Source organism: Halichoerus grypus, chromosome 9, assembly GCF_964656455.1.
Source record: "Halichoerus grypus chromosome 9, mHalGry1.hap1.1, whole genome shotgun sequence".
In the NCBI taxonomy this organism is placed as follows: Eukaryota; Metazoa; Chordata; class Mammalia; order Carnivora; family Phocidae; genus Halichoerus; species Halichoerus grypus.
In genome coordinates, this window is record NC_135720.1 from 95,864,629 (window position 1) to 95,889,672 (window position 25,044).

The 25,044-nt window shown below is 35.7% G+C and overlaps 1 protein-coding gene across 5 annotated transcripts in view; it reads right to left on the reverse strand.

The window, feature by feature from the left end:
- MLIP (muscular LMNA interacting protein) overlaps positions 1 to 25,044 on the reverse strand; it is a 137,708-nt gene that overhangs the window by 49,797 nt on the left and 62,867 nt on the right. For all 5 annotated transcript variants that reach the window (XM_078055227.1, XM_078055223.1, XM_078055222.1 and 2 more), the window contains 3 exons: positions 21,931 to 21,975; positions 11,709 to 11,753; positions 405 to 533 (listed from right to left, as the gene is read on the reverse strand). In XM_078055227.1, the coding sequence (XP_077911353.1) occupies positions 405 to 533; positions 11,709 to 11,753; positions 21,931 to 21,975 (219 nt within the window). The remainder of the gene's footprint in view (positions 1 to 404; positions 534 to 11,708; positions 11,754 to 21,930; positions 21,976 to 25,044) is intronic.

Consider the following 25,044-nt stretch of genomic DNA (forward strand, 5'->3'; position numbering starts at 1 on the left):
ACAATAGATATTTTGCTAAATGTGCTAATATATCAAATCTCAAATATTTCATCTCTTCAAAGTAAAGCAGGAATTTAGAAATAATAATGCAACACCTGTATGACCCATGCAACCAATGACTGCATGATATCTTTCTTTATGGAGAGTAGTGTCTTGGTTCCCAAAACATTACCAGCATAAGGTAGAAAAAAAAATTTTTTTTAATTTGAAATACTTCAAACAAAATATCATCCTGGGAATATATGAATTTCTTTTTATTATGCAAAAAATGGACCTTTTCTTATTACTAAGGACACTCCAATCAAATAAACACTTTCTTATACATACTATATTCATAGAGGCATCTCCATATTTTATATAGTTATTTATCAAAGTATCAAAGATTTTCTCTTATTTATGCTCACCTGCTCAGAAAAGAAGTCACTATTATCTTCCAGATATTTACTGAAAGGGTTGGGCTCATAGACCTCCTCCTCTTTTTTCAGTAATATTTTGGATTTTACAGGTACTGGGCGAATTACTCCAGGCTTAGTCTTCATGAACATTAAATAAAATTTAAAAAAATAAAGAAATAAACACCATTAAAATGAGTGAATATGTGTACTGTTAAGTCATTCAAATGTTCTCACAAAAATTTATAATTTTTAAAATTTTAAAATTATTTTACCAATACATAAAAGCAGCCTAGAAATCAAATGATTTTCACTAATATAACTTTAAAGTTAACTTACAGCAATTAACTCATAAAGATCTACTATCAAGATGTTCAAAATGCAAAAACCTTCCTTATTTATCTAGCCAAATGTGTTCCTATATCCTCACTGGTGCATTCAGTCAATAAATATTCCATTTGACAAATATTTACAGAGAGCATCGTTAATGGCAGGCAGCTTTCTCATTCCGGGCATGGTAGCAGAGATGAATTTGGCACAATCCACCAAGCCTTTAAGAATTTATTTTTCTGGAAACCAACCCCCATGCCCCAACATCCACAGAGCTAGGCTCCTGAAGCCATGTTCAAACTATGTCTGATGAAACCAGGGATGGCCTTTTGACCTAAGAGGGTAGGGAGGTAGAACCAGATTTTCTCTTCCAAGAATGTGGAATAGTAATTCAGACCACTCTGCAATTACTTGGGAAGATTGAAATTATAATATGTCAATTTGCAAGCTATGGGAAAGCCTCAATCTGCCATAAAAAGCAGATCAGATGAGATCAAGAAAGAGAGCAAAGTGCATGGGGAGCCTAGGGAGGAGAGACACTCGGGGGCTTTCCAGAATGGAATTCTAAAACATTCCTTGGGGCCCCGCTGAATTTCTTGTCCTGAGGCTCCCTGAGATTTTCCTTTTCTTTTACACAAGATTTCCTGCTTTTTAAAACTTACAACTTCTGTAACTTGCAACCAAAAGAGTTTTAGCTAATAGACTAGTCATTCAAGACTCATAAACTTGTACCCAATGTCAGCTAGATGAGAAAGAGAGAGAGAAATCTACTTTGGGGCAATTTCAGAGTGATGTTTCACAAACACCAAAAACTCGTTACACTGTAAAACATCACAAAATGATTGATAAGTTTACAAAAACATCCCAAACAAGAATTTAATAAAAGTGACACTTTTCCTGGTTAAGCATTTTGCCGTAATCATTCTTCTCCACCCCATTTCCTTTCAGAAAATAGTAAATTAGCTCTCCTCAGTAAATGCTGATACTCACAACTCAAGCCTTAAGGGACTACATCTATCTCTCTGCTCTATAAACCACCTGATATATTTTGAGGCTTGAATAAAGGCCACTCTGCAATACTTTTTTCAATCGATATTTTCCCAGTTGTCTTTCATATTTATGCCAACTGGGGAAGTACAGAGTGAGAAAAGTCTCTATCGTCCCCAGGCTAAGAAATATCTCCCACTTAAGAAACACTGATTTCTCTCAAGAGGGAAAAATGAGCAAGTAACATCCAATTATGCATGAAGTTGCACGGTTGAGTATACATATGAGAGCAGTATCCCTCCAGTAAACTCAACACAAGAACAAAGCGTAGGCAGCTACTGATTTCTACAACCACCTATAATAAGGGAGATGCCTGACATTTGGGCCATGATCCTAAGTTGTCCAGATTTCCTGTCTCTCTTTTCCATTTGACTTTCTGTTTCATTTCCCTTTCCTTCTCCAACTCCTGTACCACCTTCTTCTCTCCTGCTCCTTTGTGTGGTAGGAAATCAATACAACAACTCTAGTACTCAGGGCCTACCAGGTTCTAAAACCAACATGGAGCTTTAGGAGCTAAGTTTGGTGGTAGTATGCAAAAAGATGAAAGCAGAGAGGAGAAATCTGACCCAGAGCACTTGATATGCTAAAAGAATCCCTCTGCCAGAGCAACATGATTACCTGACCCTTGTATTGCTAGCAGGCTGATGATTTGGGTTATCCTCGCCTGGAGACTTTCACTCAGATCTTCTCTCTTGGGAGAGACCCAGCAAAGACACTCTTCTGGATATTCAGTATCAGAATTGGTTACTGATGTTTCATGTTTGTTTTTGTTCTGGACTTTATGCTCCTTAGTTCCTATGAATTTCCTGAATTTGATGGTTGTCTGATAATTTGACAATAATTCTTTCCCTATTCCCTCTACTCTATCAGATGTCCCACATGCTCTTTTCTTGGATTTTGTCCGTAGGCTTGGTCTACCTGAAGTCTCTGAGTCTTCCTCATTCTAGTTTGCCTAGTTGGCCTTGGTATAGTTGCCCTGATTCTCACACCCTATTTATCACCTCTTCCTCCAGCCCTATTTTTTCTCCTGCACCTTCACTTGTTGTCACTCAAGAGTATTTTATAGACATGGAAGCCAACTCTAAGCAAAAGAAGACTAGGCATAGTTTGCCTTTGACAATGTTCATATTTCCCATTCTATGAACTTTAACCATAACCTCCACACCTAACTACCTCTCAGTATTTAGTCAGTATGGGCAAATTGGAAATCAAACACTGGTGGTCCAATTCTGAACCTCATGCACTCTCCATAAACCATGGTACATGGACAAATCATGTTCGTGGCAGCCTCTGCACCTTGCTCATACCATTTCACATGCTTTGAAATCAACTTCAAAATCCTTGGAGACTCACTGCAGATAATGACACTATTATTCTCCTGTAGATCCAGATTCTATATCTTATCTATATGATCAGGCTCTATATTCTATACTTTAGATAGATTATCTCCTCAATTCCCTATAAAAAACCCTATGAGAGAGGCTTAGAGAGAAGTTGCACGCCAAAGTCATGCAGTTAATATATGAAGAAGTCAACATTTAAATCCAGTTCCGATTTAATCATCAAGCCCATGATTTTAACTACTCCTATGCCTACCGCAGAGACAAACAGCATAGACAGAAATTTTAAATCATTTTTAAATACCTACCTCTATAATTTCCTCTGTCCAATCAATAACAAAGCCTTGGTATTTTTATATTTTTGATTCTTTTTAAATTCATTGCTTCTGTTATATTTCTACTGTGCATTGCCACATCCTTGATGTTGGCCATTGTTACTTCATTTGGTATCATTTTACCTTTTTTTTTACTAGTCTTACAAAATCCAGTTTTTCTTTCATTAAGCATGGCATAAATGTTCCTGACAAAAGAGCACTCCTAAAACACTGTAGGACGTGATGTTTTCCTATTCAATATACACATCCATACATCTTCCATTCACCTACACACATACACATATGCACCCTACACCACATTCTACCTTGTAAAGGACACTGTGGTTTGCATGGCCGAGACATCAAAATTTGTACTGATGTCTCTCTTTGGACTTGGTTAAAAATACACTTGCAAAAAAACAGCATGATATTGCTGGGAGGAAAGCATCAAGGATACAGATTTTAATTTTTGCAATAGTGTTAATAGACTGTATTACCTTGAAAAAGCTGTTCAACCTGTCTGAACGTTCTGCTAAAGGATTATAATTGTCCGTGATTAGGTCTTTTAATAATGAGTAATGGCACATTTTATTATTTACATTCCTGTTCTCTCAGGTATCATACCATATAGAGTTTTTACATAAGATTTGTTTCTGCATATTCAAATCCATCACCCAAACAAGGGTCCCAAGGTGCCTTTTAGAACATCTATAAAATAGCCTAAGTAAAGCAACTGGTGCTGTTGCTGGTACACACAAGACTCTCTGGAATATTAGTTAACTTCCTCTCTGCTCTTCCTCATACCCGTTACTGATGTCAAATGGTTATGTAATCTACATTTGTTGAAGACTAAATTGCAACACAGTGTCAGCTAATGGATCTATCCAAATAAGAAGATGGCTCTTAGCACCTTGCCACTCAGAATGGTCTACGTAAACCAGCACCGTCAGTGTCACCTGAGAACCTGTTAGAAGTGCCAGATCTCAGGCCCTACCCAGACCTACCGAATCAGAATCCGAGTTCTAACAAGATCCTTAGGTGATTCATGTGCACTCAACTAGAACTCATTCCATTTAAACGTTGTGCCGCCCACCTAAAGATAGATCTTCCTTGGTCTGCCATTTTAGAGACATCTATTCAACCTTGAGCTTCTACCTCCAGACTAACATAGAGGCTTTAGAAGAAACAATCTTTTATTGGTTTCTAATCTACATTGCATCCTTGCAGACAGCCCCCTGATATCTTCAAACTCAAGTAGACTTTTGTTCTCTAATTCTGGCAAATCTAATTGGCTAAGTTTGTGTCCAAACAAAAACAAAGGAAATTAGATGAATCAAGTTAGAAGAGTCTGTTAAAGTGAACTCCTATAAGATTGTCATTGCAGCAACTAAACTAGCCCAAACTGGCTCTTCTTTCATTTTTATCTGCTGTAGAATCCATAAATCCAGCTAGACTCATGACTAATACACACAAATGTTATTCTTATGATGCCAGGAAAAGCAACTCCATAATTTTCTTACCAGCCTAAATGGAGAAATAAAAAGAGGCAATGACTCCCACAGTTAACACAAAAAAGCACAGAAAGAATAACAAAAAGTTTCTCTAAATGGCAAATTTCAATTCATCGTGATGAACCTACTGAGAACTGATCTACACTGGATGAAAGACATCCTTGAAGTACTTCAAAGACAAAATAACCATTGTTTTGGATCTCTGAAGCACACGTCTATTAGACACTCTCTGGAGCCATTTTGCCAATTGGACCTAGTCTATGTCAGGAACTGTAGTGTCTATAACCCTTATTCTCAGAGGACTGGCAATTCAGTCGAGTAAACCACAGAATAATCACACTAGGAGTCAAGTCATGTCACTTGACTCCTCTCAGAGCACTCAAATGCCTCTCTTTCTCACTTAGAGTGAAAGCCAAAACCTTTGCCATGACTGTAAAGTAATGCCTACCCAAGTGCTATCTGACCTAATCTTTCTGATGCCCAACTAGCCTCTCCCCCTCACTCTCACCCCCTCACTCTCTCCACCCTAGCACAGACACTATGATGCTCTCTCCCTTGGGAGTTTGTACTTGGGTTCTTCACTTTTTCCAGAACTCTTTTCTTCCTGGAATGCTAACATCCCCTTGCCCCCCTCATTTTTTTCCATAGAACTTATCACAATCTGACATTTGTTTATGTGTTTATTGTTTTGCTTTCTCCACTAAAATGTAAGCTTTGTGAGGCCAGGGATGATTGCTTCATTCACTGTTGTATCTCCAACACCTAGAACTGTGCCTGGAACTTAGAAGGTGCTAAATAAATAATTGAAGAATGAATACATTAATTGACAGGCAGAAGCAGCCCAGGATGCTGGCTATTATCCAATATGGAGGCCTCAAGGAGTATTACTTGCCAGCTTAGGGTCTCCCATTATTTTTTCTCGATTAAGTTTTTTATTTGAGTATAACCCAGGAAGAGAGAACTCTTCAGGATAGAAGATCCATATGTTTTTTTACCAAGAGAGGACCAGAATAAGGAAAATGGGTTGGTGAGTTCCACCCTCAGAGGTAAGAGTAGAGGCTGAAGTTCCCATCTCTGACAGATGTAAGAATTCAAAGCCAGGGATCAGTTCTCTAGGGACTTAGAAGATTTTAAACTTCTCCATTTAAAAAAAAAAATTGTTGTTTCTCTTGTTTGCTTATGGTGATAAGCAATAAAATTTTTAATACCAAAAGACAGTGATATCATCTTTTTTTGGAGAATTTGAGAGTGGGGTGGAACTATGGAGATCACAATTAAACCTACTGCTAATCTTGAAGAAGAAAAAGTCCAAGAGTATATGGAGTCCCTGGAGGCTGGTGGCAGGTTTCAATGGCCCACATGGGGCACTGGTCTGAGGCTGCTATTAATTTGTGTTTCTAACTCAACAAGTATACACTTATGCTTGAACACTGCTACTCAGGGGAACGTAAAAATAAACATTGCTACTGTCCTTTGGAACTTACAATCATAATTCTATGACAACAAGTTGGTACTGCCTCTGGCTGGAGACCAAAGTTGAAAATTAACTGCCAGCACTGACCTAGAGAATCCATTATTAATATCTTAAAATAATGGCTTCTGAGAGCAACCTTGTTCTCAAATTAGTAACTGCAACTAGTGGACTGTTTTTAATTGCCTTTGATGACAATCATAAGCTCTGCAGTGGTGTGATGAGGGAAGAAAAGAAATAAAGAACGGAGTCTCAGTGTTCATGGATTTATTTTTATCTTTTTGAAGAAATAAGATGTATAATAAAAAAGGGAGAAAGTAATAAAACACAGGATATAGAAAACTCTGTGAGCTTGGCTAGGAATTCTACTAATTTGATGGATCCAAAGAGCTTGTGAAAGTACCACTGTGTTTCTTTTACCCATTTGCTTCAGTTTCGTCTTTAGTCCCCAGTGTTTTATGTATATACATATATATTTTAGAATTTCTGGGGCAACAAGCTCCTAGAAACTCAAAAACAATCTACCAGTCAAGATTGTTGACAAGAGCAGTATTCTCTAAATGATTTAGCTGACTCACTCCTTCAATTAATAAACCTTTATTAGCTTTCATTCTTTTTCAACAAACAATATTATATGCTTGAAGCAAATATGTAAGCATTTTTCCCCTCAAAGAAATATCTCAGATTTCAAAAAACTCCAGTGCAGAGCAAAGTTGCCAAGACTGAGGAGAAAGACAGATTTTTATACCACCCATTAGCTATGGGACTGCTATAATATGCATGACAGAACTTTGTAAAGGAAAAACAACATAAAATGAATGTGAAAGGGAAAAAACTTTCCTTTTTCCTATTTTTGCATTTATAATATAAAGTATCGATACTAAAAGATCTATACTGTCCAGGAAAGTACCTACCTGATAAGCTTTTTTTAAAAAAATTATAGTTACTATGATGGTTGTGTAAAAATAAACATATGTAGGATTTCAATTATTATAAACAACATCCCATTGCTCAAGAAACATTTGGTGGAATGTGTACCACACAGATTGACTGGATTGAAATATTTCAATGGTTGAAGAAAAGACAATAGCATGACTCAAACCTTAGGAGGCATATATGATGAGTGCCGTAGCACTTAAGTATGTTGTGTCAAGGAAAACTGGTCAAGGACAAACCACCTTTAAGCCTGAAGAAGACATCAGTTCTACACAAAAGCTTTCAGGCTTCCATTTTCTGAACAACAGTGACCTCAAGGGCCCTCAGAAAAATGACTCATGCCCCACTAAAGCAGGACACATCAGCTGGCATTCAGAACTGGGAACAAAGTATCTGAAAGCTTACCCACTCTTCTTTATAGTGTTCCAGTAAGCTGCATTTCGCTTTTACCTGTATATAGCCATGCGGCTTATTTTTTTTCATCTATTGTTCTGTCCTCTCCAGATTCAGTATTCCATCTCCCAAAATAATGAACATTTCGTAATGGCATTAAATATCAAATGCAAAAGCCAAATGTCTTCTAAACAAGACACCCCACCTACCCCAAGGAAGACCAGTGCTTACCCATCTTGTTGAACCTATTTTCTCATCCAGAGAAGAGGCCCCACCAGCCTCTGTTAACATTGGGATGATTCAGCTGAGGAATTAGGAAAGCTTTTTGAAGGTGCAACCTATATCCTAGATCCCTCCTTTCCTTTTGCTCCCCTTGTTATGCTAGGAGTAGTACTATTCACAGGTGTGAAACCTCCACACCCGAAATCACCTTACCCAGTCTCCTCCTCTTTCACAGTGATTACAACTTTGTGGGCTATGGGAAAATGCTAGCACAGGGCCCACACAGGAGGTGCCCAATGAAGGTCACACTTCCATAGAGGCCAAATTTTCCAACTTCTTCATCAACCCTTTCTTATTCTCTTTTAATTATCTCAAGTCCATGATGATTTTTTTTTTTAAGTCACACAGAACAAAAATGACCACTAATGCTGTGGTGTTAGGCAATCTATTTAAACTGTGAGCTTCTTTTTCTTTATCTGAAAAAATACTGTCTCAGAGATAATATTTCAGAGATCATGTGTGCAATAATAACACCTTTCATATGTACAAGGCTATATTGGCAACTTCACATCCTGTGATACATGGGCCTTGCAATACCCCCTATAGGTTGACAGAGTAATTATTCCAACCTCCCATTTTATGGACGATTATTTCCAATACTCTCATCTCTTAAGTTCCTTCCCAGTTTTCACATCCTGTGGTGCTAACAGAAGAAGAGACGCTGAAGCACAGGTTGGTGAACTAGTTTCACATGGACGCCGAGATTATTCTATTATCCTGAGCCCGATACTAAATAGTTTGGCTTCCAGAGTAAATGATGGAAATATCTTAAGAATAAGGAGCACGGTCATATTTCTTTTGTTCTTTCAAATGTGGAATTGGCACAATTGCAATGGTAACAAGCAAATAGGTTAGCCGAGTTGAAAAGAAAAAAGTATGAAAAGATTATATATCCTTAAAAAGCCAAATCCAAAAGCAAAATGGTTTCTATATTAGGCTTGTGCTACTACAGTGATCTATCAGTATTTTCACTTCAACCAATTTATTATATTTCTCCCCTAAAACAAGACTAAAATAATTTTAACGCACTGCTTGTTTTACACAAAACAGAGTATTTACTTATATAATTTAACTATAATCTATCATATGTTCCCAATAATTTTTATGTGCTACACAACATACACACTATTTAACAAAAAGCAACATATAATATCAGAATGACCTGTTATATGGCATCTATATGTGTTTATGTTATAAACATGTGCACATACATATACATACATAGCTTCATTTCTCAAAGGCATTCTCACTCAAATTATTCATAACTGAATCCTGAAGAGAGTTTCACATGACAAATACTGGAAATTCATTCATAGAAATGAAAAGTTATAATTTCATTCATATATTACTTAAGAGCAAAAATATCATAAATCCTTAAAGAAGCAAATCCATCCTTGCCTACAATTATTTCTATTCTATTCCATTCCCCAGTAACGAAATACAGGGTTAATGCCATGAAACAGAAGTCAAAGTGATTAAATTGAATAATTATATCAATCCAGATGTTCTTTTTTTGTGTGATAAGCTTGCTTGATAATAATCCCTTCACAAACTGACCTATATCTCAAGGGAATTTGGGGATTAAAACTTAATTTAAAACTTGGTTAAGATATTCCTTGAATTCTTTAGAGAAAAAGTCTAAAGCAAATGCAAAGAAATTATCATTAAAGTCAATCAAAGCAATGCTTTGCATTTTTTCTCTCTAAAGAACACAAACTCAGAATTCACAGAATTATTTTATTAGGCAAGAAAGTTTATTTATTACATTTACAATGACTTGTTTTAACATGTCTCTTTTTATGAAATCATTATATATATTTGCCTCTTTAAAACAGTTTCTTAAAATATCAAGCCAAGAACTGACATATATATATATGTCATTCATTGCTCTCAAGAAATAAGTATATCCATTATTTTAAATATTAAAATAGCTGTAGTAATATTCCCATATCTAAACTGGGAAACCATTTAACTTTATTGTTATTGCAATGCTTATTTCCATGGCAACTTCTTCACATCACTCTGTTAGTAATCATAGACTCACAGCACTAGAAGGGCTTGGAAAGTACGTAATCGAATGCTCTCATTGCTCATTTAGGAAACTGAGGATCAAACTTTCAGACTTGTGACTTCCCCACTGTCAGCCCAGTAGCTAGTGTCAGAGCAGGAATAAAAGATGGCTATTCTGGGCGCCTGGGTGGCTCAGTTGGTTAAGCGACTGCCTTCGGCTCAGGTCATGATCCTGGAGTCCCTGGATCGAGTCCCGCATCGCTTCTCCCTCTGACCCTCCCCCCTCTCACGTGCTCTCTCTCTCTCATTCTCTCTGTCTCAAATAAATAAATAAAATCTTTAAAAAAAAAAAAAAAAAAAAGATGGCTATTCTGGCCCCCATTCTAGCATTCTTTCACCTATACTATACTGCCAGTCACTATTCTAAACTAACAAACACTAAAATTACACACACACACACACACACACACATCTCATATATACACCATATGTATAAACACCAACAAACTCAAGCAGTTTGCTTAAATCAGGCTATTGCAAGAATCGAACTAGGCTTTTCATGGTTTTTCAGTATTACAAATGAAAATATTTTGGCATGATAATGACAAGATGACTTGTTGCCTACGGACCCCAAAATAATTGCTTAAAAAGGGAAAAAATCAGTACTAAATGGTGATTTTTGTCTTCTTAAATCTCAAACTGCTTTACTACAAATTTTTCTAATTATACTGAAGGTGACTATTGTTCAGGAATTTACAATTATAAACAATAAATATTAAAAGATATAAAGAAAATCTTTAGTAATATCTAGGCAACTTATTTCATGGTTTCAATTTGCCAGCCACTGTAAGAATAGAAAATACAAAACGCTATAAGGAAAAATAATTCTATGTAATCAAATTTTCATCTATAAATAACAGATTCTAGAGTCTACATCTCTGCTAACACAGTAGCAAGTAGCCCCTTGTTGAGCTGATGAAATGTGGTTACTCTGAATCAAGATGTGCTGTAAATGGAAAAGACAGCATAGTTCAAAGACTCGGGCCCAAAAAAAGAATGTAAACTATCTCAAGTTTTTACTGATTATATGTTTGAAAGAGTATTTACATATCATTACATAAAATATATCTTTGAAATTGATGTGGCCTATGTTTATCTTTTTGGTTTTGGTTTTTGGGTTGTTTTTTTTTGTTTGTTTTTTTGTTTTTGTTTTTTACTTTTTAATGTGGCTACTAGAAAATTTTAAATTACCTATGGGACTTGTATTTATGGTTCACATTATATTTCTACTACTCATTAGTGATCTAGACCATTCACATGCTAGCCTTCCTGTCTGAAATATCCCATTGCTCATTTCTTAAAATCCAGAACCTGCCCTACACTTTCAAACGTGACCTGCCCTCGAATGCTTTTTGCATCTGTCCCATCAGGAATTGAGCACTGTCCTTCTCTAAATTGCAATAGCATCTTGCTTCTGACCCCACCCATATTATTCTAGTTCAACTACTAAGATGCCAAGTTCCTAGCAAATAGGGTCTATGTACAGTTTTATATATGTTTGTAAGCTGCAAAACCACCACTACGCAGCTTCAGTAAAGAATCAGTAAATTTTTGTGAGACAAATCTCTAGAGAGATCAGAATTTTCTAAAGTAGGTCCATGACTTAATAAGAGGATACGTACCAGCTGATTGTCGGATACTGTAGAGGATGGTGAGGATAGGTTAGCCTGCAAAATTAGAAACATGGTGTTTATTTAGTGAAATTCCTAATTTAACAAAATATCTATATTTTTAAGTTTTTTGAAGTTCTTTTATTATTAAAGAATACATGTCCATTGTAGGATTTTGAAAAGTATAAGGTAAAAGGAAAAATATCATTATGGCACCAAAAAATGATTTGAACATGTTTGGTACATTGCCTTATAATATTTTCCCTATGTATTTTTACACACCTCATTTAATAGTGAATATGATGCATTATGTGTTGCTTTTCCTTAACATCTTAACATAAGCACTATCACAAGACATCAAATATTCTTCAAGATGACATAATATTTCAGTCTCTGTATATACTGCACATTTTACCTAAACACACTAGCATCGTTGGATATTTAAATTTGTTTATGGCAAATTGACACAAATAACAGATTTTTCCTTAAAGTATCTTTATATACAAAGGAAAGCATAACAAAATTTTCATGATTTTGAAAAGAAAACAATTTCATTTTAAAAACTGTTTTCAATTAAAGGGGAGGCTAATACCATTTCTTCCTCCTTGGTTCCTGAACTTCACTCCTTCCATCTAGATTTAGTTTCCTTCTTACTGAAGCAAATGCTTCTGTCTTGGATATTGTCTGAAAATGTTTTTATTTTATTCTCATTCTTGAATGAGAGTTCAACTGGACATAGAATTCTAGGTTCATAGTTATTTTCTCTCAGCATTTCGAAGACACTGTCCCACTGGCTCTGGCTTCTGTCACAGCTGTCAGTCTAAATGTCCTAACTTGGTGGATTGTCTGTCTTCCTATTTGGGTAGCATTTATTACTTTCCTCCGTGGGGTGGCTGGGTGGTTCAGTAGGTTAAACGTCGGCTGATTTCGGCTCAGGTCATGATCTCAAGGTTGTGAGACTGAGCCCCGCATCAGGCTCTGCACTCAGCGCAGATTCTCCTTGTCCCTCTCCCTATTCTCCTCCCCCCACTTGTGCACTCCCTCTGTATTGAAATAAATAAAATCTTAAAAAAAAAAAAAACTTTCCTCTATGACATTCTGTAATTTTACTATGCTGTATCCGAGGGTGGATTTCTTTTTATGTATCGTTTTGAAATTTGGTTTGGTCCTTCATGCTGAGTATGCATATCTTTCTTCAATTCTGGAAAATCTTCCATGAATACCTCTTCAAATATTGCCTTTCTCACATTATGTCTCATCTCTTCTTAGGAAGCTTCTGTTAAATATATATTTAGTCTTCTCAATCCATCCCCAATTTCCATCGATTTCCTTTCATATTTTTTATCCCTTTATGCTGCATTCTGAATGGTTTCCACATATAAACTTAACAGTTAACTAATTTTTCTTCAATTGTATATTAATACATTCAACATGACAATTTAATTTTATGTCTTAAGGACTTTATTTTAACTTCTAGAAGTTCTACTTGGTTCTTTTTCAAATCTTTCTTATAATATCTATAATTCCTTTTAACTATTTTAACATTTTTAATATATCTATACATTCATTTCAGATTTTCCTATAATTCCTTATCACTAAATCTCCCATTTCTTGTATCGGCTGACTCTCCCTCATCCCTCTCCTCCATGATGTTCTTTAGTGATTTTATGGCTATTGATTTTTATTTTGAGCTCGTCTTCAGTCAGGGTAACTTTGCTGGTGATTTCTATATGTGTCTGAGAAGCCCTGGGCTGGGAAAGCATGCCTACAGTACATTTGACGTTTGTCCTTGTGGGAATCCTAGGAGTTTCACTGGCTTCCATTTTATTTCATCACCTTAATAGTCCTCAACTTAAAGAGTGGTAGATCCCCACATCTTCAAGTTCCAGATGTTTAGAACCCATTTTCTGATGGCTGGCTCTTTCACCAACTAAAAATTGTAGGGTGAAATGGTAGAAGGATTTTACCCTTTTTCCAGTCCATGCTTCACAGCCAGTGTGGCCTTCTGGGCTCCTGCATGGACACAAAGGATTCACTTACAAGTTTTAGACTTACTAAATAGTGAAAGTTAAAATCTGAGCTCCTGGCACATGGGTTCTCATGTACCTAAGTTCCACCAAAGCTTTAGCTTCTCCTTAACGCACCCACTTGGAACTCCCATTTCATTTCTGGCATTCAGAAGTTTCTCCTTCTTTACTTCAGATTGGGTTCCCTAAACATTTTTAATAATTGTGTTTTATCAGGCTTTCTGCATTTAAATGAGAGGCTGAGCTTCCACATCAACTCCACCTCCAACTTTGATGGGAAGCGGTCAACACGCAAATGCTTAATTATAAATAGAATTGGCTGAAATATGATAAAGTTGTATTCCTAAAATATTCCTATTCTTTTTGAAATTGCAAATGTTTTCAAGGTTTATTATAGGTGTGTCAATATTCTTTTTACTTTGAGATATGAATGATAACTGGAAACTGAGAGCTTAGTGGTTCTTTTGGTATTGCCAAGTATATAGAAGTATGGATCACCAAACATGAAGACAAGGCACCTGCGGTCCTTCTCATGCTGTGCCCAATATTGTTTGTTTTCTGCTTTTTGACTCATGCCTTTCTTTAGAAGGACTATCGCGGCTTGCTGCCATTCATGGTTACTCTATGGCAACAGGGTGTCTTGGCTAAATGCTCCCCATCTCTAATTGCTGGGGCCAGGTTAGTGGTTGGTGTGCTATTTTGTGCTGCAGAAAATTGCCTTTTAGAATGTCCATCACATTCAGTCCACCTAGGGTTTTGTTTTTAACCTCATAATGTAATATGACTAATAATCATTTCCCCTAAAGTCTTCATTTTTTCCCTTTAGTTAATTTTTCATTATTGCAAAAGTGAGAGAATTCTCTATGAGTCCCCTAAGTTAAATTAACAGCTTCTATGACATATGCTGAATTAAATGTGAGTATCCTGACTGAAACATAACATAGTTAAATTTTCATCTCAATAATTAGAGGAAAGAAGGGGTTACGCATTAAAAACAAAGTATCTGTACAATTTAACTACATTACTAACACTTATTAGTATGTTGTGCTAAATAATACCAAACTATTAGAGGGAGAGGGAAAAAAGATAAAATGCTCAAGAAAAGTATTGATTAAATTAGGGAAAAACCCAAATATCTTTGTGCCAGTCTCCATAAGTCCCCAAAATTCCTTCACTGGGAATTATAACATTACAATAAGATACTTTAGACATCCCAATTCCATTTTTATTTTCTTATACAATGGATTTCATACCACTTTTATGAGAAACTATTCCCAGAGAATGGAGAGACTTAAATGTGAACCTCAGGGTGGCGTAAATATTTATAAAGCCACTGCAGATCCTTTACCAAAGAAAAAGAATATTGGCTTATGTGTATTATGAATATAACCAGATTCTTTCAACCAACCCAATTATGTCAAGCTCTTTGAGAAGCCTCACTTTGCTTGCCTAATACAGGTTAGTAGGGTTTATTAAATGCTGTAGCTATAAATATGTTATTAATTTTGTAGCAATTATTTTCCAAAGAGTGAGGAAAATTGTTTGGTGAACTGAGATTGGAGCAGCAAGAGGTGGGAGAAAGCTACTCTATATGAATCACTGCTCGTCAGTTAGCTGAAGGAAGGTAGAGAAGCAACTTGACATTCATAAGACTAAACTTGAAATTGGATTTGAGTAATACTAAAGATTTTAGTCATTCGTGTCTATCCATATTAATACTAACTGTGAGGAACAACAATACAGAGGAGTATAAGAAAGGCTGTTGTGTGAAACAAAATCCTATAATCCTGTAATTCTAAGGCCATTAACATCATTTTAATCATAAAAGAAAGGAAAGGAATGTGTAAGAAAGGAGGATCCATGTTAACCAATATATCATCATTTAAAAAGCTTAGAAACCAACAGAGAAGGCCAAAAAATGTGAAAGTCAAAATTTCTTACTTCAAAAATAATCTATTAAAGAGCTAGGTTATATGGAAAGCCAAAGAGTTAAAGACAAAGGAAAGAAAGGAGAATTTGAAATCCACTGAAAAATAAATTGCTATACAGAGCCCCCACTGCGCGAAGCCAGCTTTGGAGAAACCATGTTCCTTTTCCAAAGACAATGTTAGAGGCACAAGAAGTACAATGAAGCTCCTTAGTCATTGCCTACATTGTTTTTCCTTGCCATGTGCAGTTTTTCCCCATTCTTGACACATGTCCTTTTGGCTGGCATCACACTAGCAGACCCCCTCTTGGGGGACTGGAACAGAATCCAGTTGTTCCAGTTGCCTTTGCCTTTTGCATTCTACAATTCTTTCACCTTGGTTTTTGTTGTTGTTGTTTGTTTGTTTGTTTCCCTTTCAGCAGTCACATCTCTCCCACCTGAATATAACAGCCAGTTCAATATCATTAAAGTGTTTTTCTTCCACCTTTTCTCTGTTGACTCATTGTCCTGAGTTTCCTTTTCTCACAGCTCAAAGAACTCTAATTAGCGATAATGTGTTAACTGAATTGTTACTTCTCCCAGGGAGAAAGACAAAGCTTAAAATATTAACTGAGCACCTAATAATAATCATTGAGTGCTGAGAATGGCGTTGAGGAAACATAAAATGATAAAATGATAAAACACCATCTTTCCCTTAACCTAGCAAGTGTTCTTGTTATTTGTACGTAAGTCACTATGTGTGCAAAAGAATGAATCCAATAGTAAGAATGTTAATCACAAAGCCCATAGTAATATATTATCAGGCATCATATCTTTCTTGCTTCACGTTGTTTATTTTAACTCTCTGTACACATTACCCTGTCTATCTCATTGAAAAACATTTTATAAATTAATAACATATCCCCAAAAGGCCTAAATACAGAAAGTAGATTTGAAAGTGTTTTAAGTTTGAGTCTTTATGCTAAGGAATGATGATTCCATCTTGTCATGAACATAACCAGGAAGCAGAGTAAGTGGGCATAGTGACCAGTGATAGCCATTGTTTGTATGTGCAAATGAGGAGATAAAAGATCAGATGAAGGGGAAGTTTGGGCTAAAATATGGTGCCTTCATGTTTGGTAAAGTCTAAAATGATGATGAGAAGGATACAAGGCATAAGGAGTCTCTCATTACATCTTTTCTCTTCCTCCTCATTTAGCGGAACCCAGATAATTACCTTCAGTTCCTTCCTCATCCCCTTTCACATAAGCATGCCTTAGAAATATTTCTGAACAATGAAAAAAAGAAATAAATGAGAATAATCAGAAGACTGGAATTTCTTGTTTGAAGTGTTCACAACCCTTTCTGTAACTCATCAAATCTCTGGTCACAACCCATAGAAAGCCGATCTGTACCAAGGTCTGGATTGAAGTCTCCTCTACCTTTAGATCTAGGACTACATTAGCATGCAGCACTGCTGAAACACTCAAGCATAGCGACATTGCCAAGCATAGCAACAGGGGAGAGCGCAAGCTGCCTAAATTGGAGACAGTGACCTTTACTTGAATAATTGTATGTATGCATACACACACACACACACACACACACACACACACACACACACCATATATATAGTGGGGAATATTCTTAATAAAGCTTGACACATTTTTTAATATATTGTGATATTTTGAAAGCAATATGCATCTATTGTTATGACATTTTTCTGTCCCTCAAGCTCATTAAGATGGGATCTTACCTGTTTACTATATAATATTCAATAGGCCTGTCTCTGTTATTTCTCTGGCACTTAAAAGTAACTCATGCAATGTAGAGAGTCTATAAAATAAGTTGTTATCTATAGACTGTAATTCTAACTAAGGGTTTTTTGATAAATTAGTAGTAAGTCTAATACTTGCCTTATTTTCTGAGGTTGCTCTTTATTAAAGAAAGCATACTGTGGTTTTAAAGTACATGAATGAAATAATTTATACTGGTAGCAGTTAATGAAAAATAAATATTTACAAAGACAAGTGTAATGCAAAGGAAAAAATGACATTCTCCTCCAAATATGATAGAGTGAAAACAGAATGAAATAGAAATTCAAATAGAAAATTCATTCCTTTACATAGGGGAAAGCCAACTTTTACATCAACATGGGTGGGACTGGAGGAGATTATGCCAAGTGAAATAAGTCAAGCAGAGAAAGTCAATTATCATATGGTTTCACTTATTTGTGGAACATAAGGTATAGCATGGAGGACATTGGAGAAGGAAGGGAAAAATGAAGGGGGGAAATCGGAGGAGGAGATGAACCATGAGAGAATATGGACTCTGAGAAACTGAGGGTTTTAGAGGGGAGAAGGCGGGGGGGCTGGGTTAGCCCAGTGATGGGTATTAAGGAGGACACGTACTGCATGGAGCACTGGGTGTTATATGAAAACAATGAATCGTGGATCACTACATCAAAAACTAATGATGTATTATATGGTGACTAACATAACATAATAAAATTAAATTAAATTTTAAAATAATAAATAAATAAATAAAAGTGTCATTAGAAACAATCACTCTTATACATTATTTGATAAATTATGAGTTAATTTATATGAGAGTGATTTAAAATGTTAGAAATATAATAGATATCATTTTAGATATTGCCACCAAATACAAAATTATTCAAAGTTTAGATTGAAGGTTACTGAACGTGAAGAAATAATTTAGACACAGAGTATAAATACTAATGGATAAACTATTTAAGGAAAACAAACCATTCCCATATCTTCTGTAGTTCTCACACAACTATTAATGGCAAGGGCTTTGACCTGAAGGAGACCTGGGTTGGGTTTTGCCTACTCTGACTTCTAAGACTTTGTTTCCTCCTTTGTCATATGAAGATCTTGAAATAATAATACCCCCATCATAAGACTGGTATAAGGTTAAATGAAATACTTAAACCTCATTTGCAAGGTAAGAACTCAAAACAATTGAGTGGAATATTGATGATAAATTAATATAATCAGTCTTACAAGTGACCCGTGGAGATCACCACTACTCAACATGTTGTTAGCCTCACTTAAATTCTATTACACTTAAGACCTCAATTAAATTACTTTAAAATCACTTGCAATTCAAGTACACCATGAATTGAAGAAAACTTTGACTTTAATTAGACTGAATTGATGGCACTTTTCCTGCATCTGGCTCATCCTTAAAAAAACAAATTATGTGAAATGTAACAATATGTGCAATAAAGAATAAGAATAGGAAACTAATTGTTTTTGCATTTTCTTTTCTTTTTTTTATGGAAAAAGAAGTCAGCATTTTACCAAAGGCCTCAGAAAGAGGAATTAGTCATACCATTTCTCGTTATTTAATAAAACCATTATAATCATCCCAGGAACACTGGAAAGCCAATAGATAATACAGATACATTGAAAGCTAACAACTTGGTAAGTCTGCTTACACTTCAACCAGTTCTATGGCCAGCTCTTCTCTAATTTCTACAAGAAAGTGTCTTGTGCATTTACTGTTGTAATTGTTCACTGTCTCCCCCATTATAAGCTGCAGAAATGGGGACCTTATAAGGTTCATCCCTCACCCCAGTGACTCCTCAGTGAGTAGACATGGTAAACACTCAGTAAATACTTATTGAATCAATGAACAAATGTGGGAAATTGAATAATAGAGCTAGCTAGAAAATTCTGACTAAGTTTTCTACTAGTTTTGATTCATAGATTATATACTGTACTTTCAGAGAGCCCCCAGAGATAGGGATTTTGAGCGGTCTGTGCTAATTTGCCAAGGATATCCTCATATATCCCAATACTTTTTTCCCTGGCTCTCATCTAAGTGTTCTCTTTTTTCCTCTGTGGTGCAGGAGTTGGTAAACTATGGATCCCTGTTTTCTAACTGAATCTAAGAATTTCTACAGCCAATGACACACCAAGACCCAGCAGGAATATACTGCGAAGATACCTACTTCCTTCAACGTTTGAACAGAGGTGGTGAAATACTTAAAAGACGTCTCAGATTTGCTTTTGAGTTTCCATGGTAGAGAAAGAGAGAAGAATATAGTAAAAGATTAATTAATTAATTGAGTGAAAGCTATCCAAGATACCTTAAGTTAAGGTATCTTGTAGCTCAGGCAATATGAATATTAGAATTTCTAGAAGAAAATATTAATGTCATTCTACTTTTAAAATCAGAACATACTGTATTTAAAATAGATAGTTCACAGACCAACGCTTATAGCTAAGGTGGACTTCTGCTCTAAAATTTCATTTTTTTCTTCTCAAAATGAATGTATCAGACATCACTTAGTAAATATAATAACTATAGTGAAATATTTAGAAATGTGATTTCCCTATGATTTGGCGCCACAGAACTGGGTTTCACATTCCACCATGAAATTATCCTTGACAGTCTTCCAAAAGACATGGACATATTTGAGGTCTCACAAAAGAATAATTCAAATGCCATGTTGTAAGAGAAATTAAAAAAGAAAGCTTCTCACTCAAGAAACCAAATGTAATCAAAGTTCGAATTAGAGTTCGTATTTGGTCTAGTCTATACTAAATCTATTTGATGATTCAGTGTTAATTTTGAATGACTCAAATGCTCTCACAAAGATTAGGGCAAATGTTAACCCACTTTAATTAAGTCTGATAACTTACTGAAGAATAATTTGAAATAAACTAACTATGGAGCTTGAAGCAGCCCCTCCATAATTATTCCAATTGCTACCAAATTAACCACCCCCAGGGAGGGGTGAGAGGAAGTACCAGCCCCTCCCCATCTTCTTGTAAATGAGTCTCCATCAGAGGCACTTTGGTGACAGGTAGGAGTAGGTGAAAAAGAAAGATGAGAAAGCAAAATTTCACAGCTATTTTTTCCTGGGTCTGGCTCTTGTAGCACATATAAGTCACAAAAAGTATTGAGACATCTTTAGGGAACTTTTGTTTCTTGTATTCAACTTCAGAATCAAGGAATTCCACTAAATCATGGCACTTCTACTCTTCCCAAGATAGGAAGAGGGAAGAGAAGGGGAGGCATAGATGAAGGTAAAAGCACAGGAAAATAAGAGGAAGAAAGGGAAGCACTATTATTTATTCCTGTATGTCAGGACTCTATCAAGGGCCTTTCATACATTAACCAATATGAATTATACATCAGGCAATTATTAGTTTCCCAATTTTATAGATGAAAAAACTAAGGCATAGAGAGGTTAAGTTATTTTATGAGGATCAGATAGCAAACAGACACGTTATGATTTAAACTTGGGTACAGCCTACTAAATGTCTCTACTCCTTTAAGTATTACTCCAAATGGTTTTCAATAAAAACAAAAGAGTGAAAGCTTCTAGGAAAATACTCTAAGCAGTGTTCCTATCCATACCCTCTAAACATCATTTCCTAAATGTGATAAAATTCAGTGATTTCATCCAGTTTATTATTTGCCTTAGGGAGATCCAAATAAGACAGAAATACATGAATTGGAAAGAAGATATGTCACAAAATATGCAATTAAAAACTATGTATTCTTGATGATGATAATGATGATGATGATGAAAAGAGCATATTAGAAAATATAAGGTATAACCTAAAACAATTTACTGTTTTGTTTTAAACTAAAAACTAAACACTTGCTTAGGAGAAAATCTTGTTTCTATTGAAGCTATTCGATCAGAAGCAGAAGTTGGCCACATGATGGATTATGAGGTGAATAAAGAGTGGAAACGGGGTGGGGCTACGTGTGTGCGCCTAGGACATTCAGAGCCAGCTCCACATAACTAATTGAATCAAGTGTGTGAGTCTGTATCTACACATCTATTAATTTATTTTTGCTCATAAGTGGAAATTGGTTTATTTGACAATAATTTAAATGAAAAAGAAAGCAACAAACTAGTCAAAACCAGCTAACCTGGCCATCCTGTTGGAAATTGACAAATCTTAATGTTTCAAGTATATGAGTTGATTCCTTTATAATAAGCACAATAAACCTTTACAAAAATGAAAGTGTCATCTAAGCTTTGATAATTAGAAAGACAGAAAGCAGGTGTTGGAGTTCCATTTTATTTAGCCGAACTAATCAAACTAGACCTCACTTAAGAAGGAATTTATTCAATAAACTTACCTGACATAATCTGATTTTCCACATCTGGTTGATTCGTACCATCCTACCCCTTTCCACTTATGAAAAATATCAACTAATTCAATTTTAATGACTGTATAATTGAGTTCCCTCCAAAGAATACACATGCACCCATTTAAAAAGCAGTATGTATCATTATGAAGGGACTTACATATTTGGTTTCTCGACCAGCTGCTCTCGGAAGAGTTGTAGGCATCTGTATGAATAGAAAAATAATTATACTACTGAAGTAAGCACAAAAATAGTGAAAGATTTGACTTCTGGGATAAGTGTTCACCTTTTTTTGCTATTAAGACTTTCTGACCATTCTGCTCTCTCTTCTATACAAAGCCCCTGTCCCTTTGAAAATTATTTCATTAAACTACATCATTTCATTATTCTTTTCATTGCCATTATCTATCAACTTTCTGGTAAATTTTCCCATATTTACTGATGACATCCATTTGTTGATCATAATGGCCCCTTATGTGATTTTTGCCATTTTCAAAATTCACATGGAATTCTCTATACTCTCACTTCTTTTTTTTTTTTTTTTAAGATTTTATTTATTTTTCAACAGAGAGAGAGAGACAGCGAGGGAGGGAACACAAGCAGAGGGAGTGGGGGAGGGAGAAGCAGGCTTCCCGCTGAGCAGGGAGCCTGTTGTGGGACTTGATCCCAGGACCCTGGGATCATGACCTGAGCCAAAGGCAGACGCTTAACGACTGAGCCACCCAGGCACCCTATACTCTCACTTCTTTAAGCCACTCATCTCCAAAGGTATTTTCATCCATTCCATTTCACTCATCCACTCTCAGGATCATTCCTAGATTTTGCCTTCACGAATAAAATGGGAAATATGTGACATTTCAATTCTGAGCATCCTACTCTAAGAACTCTATTTCCCATTCACTTCTCAAATGTCCCCAATACAACATTCCTTTAGCATCATTGAGACTTCAAAATCAATGAGTTTTACAGTTCAATTGTGGTGTTATTACCTCTTAGTTTACATATATTTCATATTCTTAATTGTTTTAACATCTTAATTTCTCTTGCCTCCCTCTCTCCTTATGACAAACTCACCTTAAAAAAAAAAAAAAGAGAGAAAAGAAAACAACAACCCTGGATGGACCTTATCATCTATTTTCTCTAAACTTGAAAAGCAAAACATTGTGGGGAAACTCTCTCAACCAAGCTAATTGATTTCATTATAAATTAATGGTCATCAACTTCAAATGAGCATTCAATACTGTACTGTAATCCCCTAATTTTTCTCTTGTAGGCCCACTCTCCCACTTTCTGAAATGAGATGGTTATTTGACTCATTCATCTCCTCAGCAAATACTTACTGTATATCTACTGTGTGCCAGGAACTTTTCTACACCCTTCAGTTTATCACTAAACAAAACTAACAAAGAAAGATGTCCTGTCCTTGGGGAGCTTACATTCTAGCAGGAGAGAATATAAACCATAAAATAATAAATAAGTAAATTACACTGTATGTTGGAAGTAAATCATACTATATATTACATCATATGTTATGCAACAAAAAAGAATACAAATAATTTGAAGACTTCGGTAATATATTCTTTTAGAGAAAATCTTTGCTTCTGCCACATACCTTATTTCTTTTAGACAACCCAGATGTTAAGAAAGTCAAGAATGCTAAGGGCTTACAATTTCAAATAGGATGGTCAATCTACAGAAGGTGACATTTGGGCTAAGATATGAAAGTGAGGGAGCTGGACATGTACATATCTAAACAAAGAGCATTTCAACAAGGTGGAACAAATGTAAAGTTCTCAAAGTGGATTTCCACCACTGAGAATGGTTGTTCAAGGACTCAAAGCAATCCTTTCAAAATAAACAAAAAGTTGGGTAAAATATTTAAAACAATATTGACATATTATTTATTAAAAACATCAATGAGCTAATAAGCAAAAAAAGAATTTGGGACCAAGATCAGGAGAAGATGGGAATCCAAAGACATGAGTCAAGCATCTGAGACTGGCTTTTATCCTAAAGATGTTTGCAAACAATGTTGAGTTGCTTGAGAAGCTGATCCAAACTTTTGACTCTCAAAGGTGTAGGGAGATAAAAGTCAGAATCCATGACCCACCAAGAATAGACTGGGCCTCAGGACTAAGACTGATCTAGAAGACCTCACATAGTCCTCAGGCTTGCCTCAAATCATTGAAAACAATTGTTTAGAAAAAAATCATCCCCAAACCTTAAATTAAATTAAGTAATCCTTCCTTTCTAATGCTCCTGGTGTCTGACAGAGCAAAGAAAAGGTTCTCTGTGGTAAGATAATATCATCTGAGCCCTCAAATAATTTCTATAAATAAACTTTTGAGTAGAATATTCAGCACACAATCAGATTCAGACACACAAAGAGGTAAGACAATGTGAGTGAAAATGAACAACCAAAAAACACGCACAGAGAATCCAGAAATTTGTTTTCTTAGAACCAGACCAAAAACAACCACACTTACGCATGCTTTTCCAGAGATAAAAGTTAAGCTTGCAAATTTTTACAAGGAACTAGAAACTACAAAAAGTGATATAACTGATTTGAAAACAGGACAAAATGTGCTGAGGCAAGAACACAACTGGCAGATTCGAGGCACAGCAAGGAAGCAGGTAGAGCAGGGGAGCTGTGCCAGAAGGGCTGGGAGACCAGATCATAGAAGCCCTTCCAGGAGCTTGTAAGGACTCTGGTTTATATCTAAAGGAAATGTGTAAGCACTGCTGGTTTTCAGCCATGGGGGGGGCCATAATCTGACTTATGCTTGAAAAAGGATCTCTCTCTTTAATGTGTTAAAAATGAATCATAGTATGGGGATTAACGTAACAATAAAAAAAAATTTAAAAAAAAAAGAATCATAGTGAGGCAGGGTCGAGGACAAAAACTATTGCACTATCCAGCAAAACATGAGGATGGCTCAGCAGTACAGAAAGCATGAAATAATCATATTCTACATATATTTTAAATCTACAGCAATAGGGTTTCTAATAGAGATGTAGAATATGAGAGAAAGAGAAGAATAAAACTTGACACAAAAGTTTCTGGCCTTGTGCAAATGAAAGATAAGAATTGATAGACGGAGATGGGAAGGCAGGATATGAAATAGTGTTTGTGGGAAGAAATCTAGACTTTAATTTTTCAGATATTTATTAGGAACCTAAATGGAAACAGAGAATAGATATTTGGGAGAATGGGATTTGGGGGATAATCCTGGACTAGAGATATAAATTTGAGAGTTGTCAGCATACACCTGCT